Here is an 8,357-nt window from a genome sequence, read left to right as displayed (position 1 = left end):
CGCCACACTGGGCTGAGGCGGGCGACACCGGCACCGGGCTGGGGGGCCACCCATTCATTATTGCGGGGCACTTAGATTCCTTCCACACCTTGGCTGTTGTAAGTGATGCTACAGTGAACACAGTGGTGAGTATGTCTTTTCAAGTTAGTGTTTTTATTTCCTCCAAATAAATACCCAGAATTACTGCATTCTCTGGCAGCTCTATTTTTAATTTTTGAGGAAGTGCCAGTCTGATTTACATAGTGATCCCCAATTTAGATTCTCAGCAACAGTGCATGACAGTTCCTTTTTCTGAACATCCTTGCCAACATTATTTCTTGTCTTTTTTATGATTCCAGCTTGAGATTTGCTAGATCACTCGGGGGTGTGAACTGTGGGGGCACAACCATGAAAATCCTGCTTCCTTTAGTCCTTTGCTTGCACAGTCAATCTTATTAGCAACCCGTGAGGAGTTTGGGGTGGCTGGGGTAGGGCTGGCTACCTCTGGTTCACCTGCTCCCCATTGAGGGGCAGATCCAGGTTTTGTGGAGCCTCATATTTAGACTAATGTTGACATCACAGATTCCACAAAAACCAACATGTGGCACATATGAATTTTTCTGAAATGAGAAAACACATCACATGAAGTAAGAAAAGCTAAAATGCTGAAAACCAAAATATAAGACAATTCAGAAATATGACGGACTATTTTCATTAGTAAAATGGCATTCCCGTCTGGCACACCTGCATGACACATGTTCCTAACAGTTTTTGACTGATAGTCTTCGATTGCCACTTAAGAGGAGAATAATTATGCCATATAGTAATAAATATTAATATAATATTAGTAAGTATTATTGTTATCGGGTCGGCAGCCGTCCGTCTCGAGAGACGATGGTGTAGCTTCTTAAGAGTCTATCTGCACTGCCGAGAATGGCTGTGCAGTCCGACTCGGGAGTGACACGGTATCTGTCTCCTCCCGTGTTGAATCGACATCTTGCGATGACGCTGAAGCTACAGAGCCTGGGCAGGGTAATATGGAGGGTCTGCTGTTGCCCATGCAGCAGACCCCCCCCCTCTTCGCAGCTGAAGGGTCCAAGGGAAAGACGGAGTCGATACAGCTTGGCTTCAGGTGCGCCGCAGGAGTTGCCGGTGTTGACTACAACGTCAAACCGCCTTAGAGACTCCGGCTCCGGATTTTCTGTCGGGGTTTACTCCCTTAGCCTTTCCCCTGAAGAGGTATGCCGCAAGGCAGCGGAGGTTTTTTGGAGTCAGAGTTTTCCTTCTCTGATGTGCCCTGACTGGAAGATCGAACCAGCGACACTTAGCTCGCAGGCCGACGCTCAATCCACTGAGCCAAACCAGCCAGGGTAGTATTATTGTTATAATTTATATTTATATAACATAGATCAGGGATCCCCAATCCCACTGCCACAGACTGGGACGCACAGCAGGAGGTTAGCGGTGGGTGAGCGAAGCTTCATTTGCACTTACAGCCGCCTGAGCTCCGCCTCCTGTCCGATCAGCGGGGCATTAGACTCTCACAGGAGCACGAACCCTACTGTGAACTGCGCACGAGGGACCTAGGTCGCACGCTCCCTACGAGGATCTAACGCCCGGTGACCTGCGGTGCAGCCGAGGCGGCGATGCTGGCGCCGGGGAGCGGCTGCAAACACAGATGATCCTCAGCAGAGAGGTCGGACCGCACGGAGACCATAACCGATCAAGGGCTTGCAGACTCGTATCAAAACCTTATCAGTGAGGGGCACGTGACAATTACGCTGTATCTGGTGGCGGAATATAAAGCCATCCCCCAGCCCCAGACAGTGGAGAAATCGTCTTCCTTGAAATCAGTACTTGGTGTCAAAGAAGTTGGGGGCCTCTGTTACAGAGAAAAGAAAGAGAATTCAGTATTTTTGTCCCGTGCGCATGATTGACATTTTTTTTTCCTCCTGTACAGTTCAAGAAACATTTTCAATCACACAACTTGTTACTAGCATGTGTGAACTGGTTCACATCACTGTCATATTTGGGAAAAGGGTTAAGTGCTGTTCTTTCTTAAAAGAGCAGCAGGATTGCAGGTTATTTCCACACGTCCCTGGGGCCCTTGCTGGGGCTTTGGAAAGGGACCCAGCGCGGGAGGGGCCCTGAGGGTGGAGGTCTATGATCTTAAAGTTGGCGAATTCGCTGCTGTGCTGAGGGCCAGCCTCTGGGGTCCCTGCTGAAAGGGGTGAGATATCTCTGCACATGTCCTGTTTTGGGGGGTCTGCGTGCCCTTGCTGCCCACAGACCCTCAGATGCTTGAGAGGACCATGTGTAGCCCATGTCCCCAAAACCCTCAGAGCAAAGGGCTTTAATGCTTAGCTTTCCCCAGGGTTCCACCCTCCATGGGAGTCGGGTTTAAATTCCTTCCCCTCTTTCATCAATTGGTGCTCTAACTAAAATTTCAACTCAGCCTTTCCCAGAACTTTCAGGTGTTCCTGTTGGAGGGTTCCCTTAAGTCACCAGGACCAGCTCTGAACACAATGACCCCTGGGTGACCTCCTTCTCAACTTAAACATCATCTACAAGACGATCACTTTCAGATCCACATCTGAACAAGCCTCTCAAACCACTGGGGGCCTCGGTATAGGTACCTGCATGGTCGGGTTAGGGGAGATGAGGCAGGGTGATTTCTCAGCACCCACCGCATCCCATGGCCTGTGGAGCCCAAGTTCCCCCTCCAGGCCTGGCCAGGGTCTGTCACCCATGGCTTCCTGTTGGGGCGGTCTGGGCCCCATCACACAGCTGTGCACTTCCCTCCCTGACACGGGGACCGGGACCCACTCTGTGCTGTGAGAAGCAGACATGGTGCCCCTGCTGCTGCTGCTGCCTCTGCTGTGGGGAGGTGAGTGGACCATGAGAGGGTGGCTGGGCAGGTGGGGGAGGGACAGGAGCTGATGGTCAGTGTCTGTGTCCCCCCAGGGTCCCTGCAGCAGCAGCGAGGGTATGAGATCCGAGTGCAGGAGGGTCTGTGTGTCCATGTGCCCTGCTCCTTCTCCTACTCTTGGAGTTTGTGGTCTCCCTCTAGCCAACGCTACGCCTACTGGTACCGGCGTGGGTACTCCATACATGACTGGGAGATTGTGGCCACAAATGACCCAAAGGGAAAAGTGAAGGAAGACACCAAGGCTAGATTCCTCCTTGCGGATACCAAGACCAATAACTGTTCCCTGAGCATCAGAGACGCCAGCAAGAACGACGCAGGAACCTACATCTTCCATCTGGGGAGAGGAAATGATGTGAAATACACTTACCAGGATAAGGGGCTGAATTTGCATGTGACAGGTACACCAGGGTCGCAGGAGAGGACGCTGAGGTATGGGACCCTGCTTAGAAATAGAACAGGATGCTGGGACACAACTTGATTCAGGTCTTGGGGACAGGGTGGTTGAAAGAGACACAGGAACCAGGGTGAGCTCAGGTCCTGAGGCCCGGGTCTCAGGCAGGGTCACAGTCAGGCTCCCCCTTCCAACCTCAGGTCCCACACACCCCCTCTCTCCTCCGCAGACCTCACACAGAAACCTGACATCCTCATTCCGGAGCCCCTGGAGTCCGGCCGCCGCACGCAGCTGACCTGCAGCCTGCCAGGGTCCTGCGAAGGGGGACGTCCTCTCAGCTTCTCCTGGGTGGGGGATGCTCTGCGCTCTCTGAATTCCAAGACCCTTTATTTCCCCGTGCTCACCTTCACCCCGAGGTCCCAGGACCATGGAACCAAAATCACCTGTCTGGTGAAGCTTGCAGGATCTGGGCTGACCACGCAAAAAACCATCTGGCTCAATGTCTTCTGTGAGTTTTGAAGGGATGGCTGGTTCCCTGGGGGCAGTGGCTTTCCCTGTGTGTGTGTGAGTGTGTGTGTGTGTGTGTGTGTGTGTGTGTGTGTGTGTGTGTTGTCTGCACAGGAGGCTGAGCTCCCTGAGAACACCCATGCACGGATCTGAGTGCAGGCGGGGAGGGGGCCAGAGGACAGCTATCCCTCCTTCTTGGTTCCCACCGCTCCTCCTTGGGTTGGGATGACTTCCCTCAGCTCCTCCCCTCTGAAGCCGGGTCATGTCTTTCTGTCCCAGACGCCCCACAGAAACTCACCATAGGCATGTCCTTCAGAAATGTCACAGGTAAGAAAGAACCTCAATCTCTGGGGCTGGAATCTGAACCCTGGGACACCACCTAGTTCGAGGTGGGGTGGGAACAGACTACAAATACAATCAGATACAGGAGAGGCAAGGATGAAAATCAATACTCTTCCTATTCCCTTACTTCTTGTGTGCGGGCACCTGCTCCTGTGTTTTCTCTTCTCCCTTCTCTCTCTCTCTCTCTCTCTCCCTGCACTTCTCTCCCCCAGCCCTCAAGATCCTGCAAACCACATCCCTTCCCATCCTGGAGGGCGAGGCACTGCGGCTGCTCTGTGTGGCTGACAGCAACCCCCCTGCAGTGCTGAGCTGGTTCCGGGGTCCCCCAGCCCTGAACGCCACCCCCATCTCCAGCACCGCGATCCTGGAGCTGCCTCACGTGGGGTCGGGGGACGAAGGAGAGCTCACCTGCCGCGCTCGGCACCCGCTGGGCTCCCAAAGTGTCTCTGTAAACCTCTCTGTGGTCTGTGAGTGTGGGGACCCCTGGGGGCAGGTGTCCTGGGTCCCGGCAGGCAGGGGCTCCGCTGACCTTCTCCTTGCTCCCCGCAGACCCCCCACAGCTGCTGGGACCCGCCTGCTCCTGGGAGGAGGACGAGGGTCTGCGCTGCAACTGCTCCTCCCGAGCCCAGCCGGGCCCCTCGCTGCGCTGGCGGCTGGGGGAGGGGCTGCTGGAGGGGACCCCCAGCGACGGCTCCTACACGGTCACTTCCCGCTCAGCCGGGCCCTGGGTCCACAGCGCCCTGAGCCTCCGCACGGGGCTCGGCGCCGGCCTCCGACTCAGCTGCGAAGCCGGGAACGTCCACGGGGCCCAGAGCGCCTCTGTCCTGCTGCTGTCGCCGCTGCCAGGTCGGGGCCTGCTGGGGACAGAGGCTTAGGGAGAGAGGGTGGGATCAGAGAGGAGCTGGTGCCGGGGAGAGGGGCTGCGGCGGGAAGGACATGATTGCTATGATGAGACCCTCCATTTAGTTTCGGAACAGCACCTACAACCAGTTCTGCAAGGAGGTGGGAAGACAAGACATTGAGTACCATGAGTGCGTGGGCTCATGCCCCTTTTCTCTGCAGGGCAGTCGGCATCCGTGTCGGGAGCGGTTCCTGCGGCTCTTGGAGGTGCTGGTGCCCTGGCCCTGCTGTCGCTGTGTCTGTGTCTCATGTCCTTTCGCATGTGAGCCTGCGTCCCGGGACGTACAGGGAGCTGTGTTCTAGGGGGTAAAGGTGGAGGCCCCTGAATCTAGAAAGGCAGAACTGAGGACATACAAAGGAATCTCTTTTGGGGGCAGGATGAGGAAGCAGCTTTACTGAAACAAAACTCTGGTAGACATAAAGTGTACAATTCAATAACTTTTAGTTTAGTCACAGAGTTCTGCACCTACCATCACAATCAATTTTTAGATATTTTCATTAGCACAAAATGAAAAAAAAATCACTTGTCATTTTGCCTTCATCCTTCCTCCAGCCCCAGGCAGCCACTAATGTATTTCCTGTGTCTCTAGATTTGCCTATTCTTGACATTTCATATAAATAGAATCCTATGTACATTGTCTTTTGTGAATGACTCTTCTTTTCACATAGCATAATTTTTTCAAGGTTCATATGTCATTATTTTATTCCTTTTTATTCCCAAATAAGATTCCATGGTATGGATGGGGCACATTTTGTCTGTCTCTTCATTCATAGGAGGACACTTGGGTTGATTCTACTTTGGGGTGGTCCTCAACAACACTGTTATGATCACTCGTGAATCAGTTTCTCCCTGTATAGGGGCCTATCGTGATGTAAGTTTAGTGTTGGCCAAAAATCTAGTCATCCAGGGGACGGAGCACTCACTTGCATGTCAGGAGGTTCTCTGAGTCTGGTTCCAGGGTTTGGATGCTCAGTTTTGTTACCAGGGAGTGGGGGCAGCCTGCCCTCCTGAGACTGAGCCACTGTGGCTTCTGGCTTCTTCCCTTAGAGTGAAAGCCCACAGGAAGCAAGCAGCCGGGAGACCAAAGGGAATGAACGATGAAGGCCCTGTCATGGCTGGAGCCACCTGGGTGAGTGATGAATGAGGATGTCTTCTCCTGCAATGTAGGGAGGGGTCCTGGGCATATTTATTCAGCGAGACCAGACTGTGCTTCCCAGCATTTCCCTAATCTCACTCTGTGGTCAGCTGGACAGACAGCTGGGAGTTGACTTTTCCTTCATCTCCTGCAGCCCAGGGTCAGCCTCCTGCCCCAGCCCTGCTGGCCACTGAGCCTGCCTCACCTCTGTGTCAGGGACAGGCTGCCAGAATGGTCTCTCCAAAACTATTACTTTCTACTCCAGGCATGTTACTTCAGCTCTCCTAACCTCAGTTTCCCTATCTGTAAATGGAAATAATAATAAGAGTATCATTTATACTTGGTGTCTGTGAGGATGAAATGTGAGTAGTGATCTCTCGATATGGTCTAATCATTTGTGGTATTACAATATTTTAAAATGATGAGCCAATCATTGCGTTCATGAGAAGTGCGTGTGGAGTAAGAGGATCAATGAAGAACTTCCATCAGTCTGACTTCCCCTTGTCTGTTTATTCTTGTCTGACTCTCTTCTCTCCCCTTTACTCAGGGTTCCCAGCAAAAGCCCTGGCCAGACAGACCCCCAGACCAACTGTCATTGCCACAGGATGGCTCTCTGGCGAGAGAGGAGCAGGACGTCCAGTACGTGAACTTCACCTTTCACGAGAGGAAGCCGCCGGAGCCTCAGAACAAGGAGGCCACCAGCACCTGCGTGTACTCAGAGATCAAGAAGACCAGCAAACGAGGCATCACTCAGATCTCGGTTTTGGATGGAGACATCACAACCCCTCTGGGGGAAAGCAGTCAGGGACTAATTGGTGAAGCATGAGGAGACCTTGTGAGATATTCACATTAATCACTGGAAGAGCATCAGCACGCAGAGCAGGAAGAAGAAAGGTAACAAGATTGGAGACACTTGGGCTCAAGTGCAGGCTTCAGCACTTCTTAAAGCATTGTCATCAAATTCACTTCACTTTTCTGTTTCTCAATTTCCCATTCTTAAACACAAATTATACATCCGACTCTAAGTGGCTGTGAATATTAAAGAAATTAAGAACCAAGACAGGACCAGGGCTTGCCTGTCTCTTTTTTTGACCAGAGAAGTCCTGGTGTGAAGTTCTCCATCAGCCACGTGTGGCCAACCATAATAAACATGGTGACAAATTGATGGTGTCATTTCCATCCCAGAACTCTTCACAGGGAAATATATGCCCATCAGTCTGGCATTCAGTTTATGATACAGTATCTTATAGTTTCTCTGGAGCCATCTCTCCTCACCGGGACCTGTCCATTTTTCCAGCAACTCCAGACTCTTGACCCCTTCCCCATCCCATTAACGGTCCCACTGGGATCTTTCCAACAGCCTGTCGCCTGTGAACAAGAGCTGACTGGGTACTTCATCACCGAAAAGGGTTTTTTTCAGAGAAAACAAAAGGCTGTAAGGCAGTCGACGCAGCTTCAGTGACCCACGTGCATACTCTAGGCAAGAAAGCAGCAGGTAAGAAGTCCTTTTTATGGAGCGGAAGAGGAAGTTCCGGGGAGGGGCTGTTATGACCATAGAGCTCTGCTGTGACCATAGAGCATTTCCGGTAGGGCTGTCAGCACTACAGACGGTGTGACAGCGCCCCCCACAGGCCTCCCGATTCCTGGCTGGGTTAGTCCTCCGTGGTAAAACGGGACACGCCAGAGCCCTGACGCTGCCTCTCCTACACAAACCTCTTCAGACTCCCTGGCCTGAGACAGTACATCACAGGCATCTTCTCCTGGCACCTCTGTCCTCACCAGCCTTCCCTCGTGGCCTTTGTTCTTTAACCTTCTATGGTGATTCCTACAAAAATGTTAGCAATTTGAGGTCCCCCTCCCGGAGGCCACACCACCTTGCTTTCATCTGACGTACACCAACCTGTCCTTCAAAGCTGAGTTCTTGGACAGACTTGGGTTGAGAGGGTGAACTGAAAACTCATACTCTCACACCTCTATATAGTTGATATAATTTACTATTTAAAGAAATCTCCACAACGAAATCAGCCTAAAATTCAAGAGCAGTAGTATAGCCTAAGTTGCTATCAATAACCACTTTTGATTGTGAAAAGATCAGTCCCCCTTATCTTCGGAAGAGATGTTCCAATACCCGCAGTGTGTACTTGAAACCGCAGATAGTACAGAATCTGATACA

At 52.1% G+C, this 8,357-nt stretch overlaps 1 protein-coding gene across 1 annotated transcript; it reads left to right on the top strand.

The window, feature by feature from the left end:
* The first annotated feature begins 4,111 nt into the window (after window positions 1-4,111).
* Window positions 4,112-7,249, top strand: LOC149995257 (sialic acid-binding Ig-like lectin 5). Its single transcript, XM_090259160.1, has 6 exons — window positions 4,112-4,133; window positions 4,361-4,615; window positions 4,698-4,994; window positions 5,211-5,310; window positions 6,097-6,178; window positions 6,732-7,249. The coding sequence occupies exons 1-6, from the start codon at window positions 4,112-4,114 to the stop codon at window positions 7,008-7,010; spliced, it is 1,035 nt and encodes a 344-aa protein (XP_090115286.1). The 3' UTR covers window positions 7,011-7,249.
* The last annotated feature ends 1,108 nt before the right edge of the window (window positions 7,250-8,357 follow it).

The sequence above is a fragment of the Furipterus horrens genome, unplaced genomic scaffold (genome assembly GCF_987537825.1).
Source record: "Furipterus horrens unplaced genomic scaffold, mFurHor1.1.pri manual_scaffold_13, whole genome shotgun sequence".
In the NCBI taxonomy this organism is placed as follows: domain Eukaryota; kingdom Metazoa; phylum Chordata; class Mammalia; order Chiroptera; family Furipteridae; genus Furipterus; species Furipterus horrens.
This window is presented reverse-complemented; position numbering and strand designations above follow the sequence as displayed.

Bases quoted from the DNA above. Each gene is read 5' to 3' on its own strand.
- LOC149995257 (XM_090259160.1), top strand. From the start codon at position 4,112: ATGTCCTTCAGAAATGTCACAG. The intron at 5,311-6,096 runs GTGAGCCTGCGT...TTCTTCCCTTAG, and splicing joins TGTCTCATGTCCTTTCGCAT to AGTGAAAGCCCACAGGAAGC. The intron at 6,179-6,731 runs GTGAGTGATGAA...CCCTTTACTCAG, and splicing joins TCATGGCTGGAGCCACCTGG to GGTTCCCAGCAAAAGCCCTG.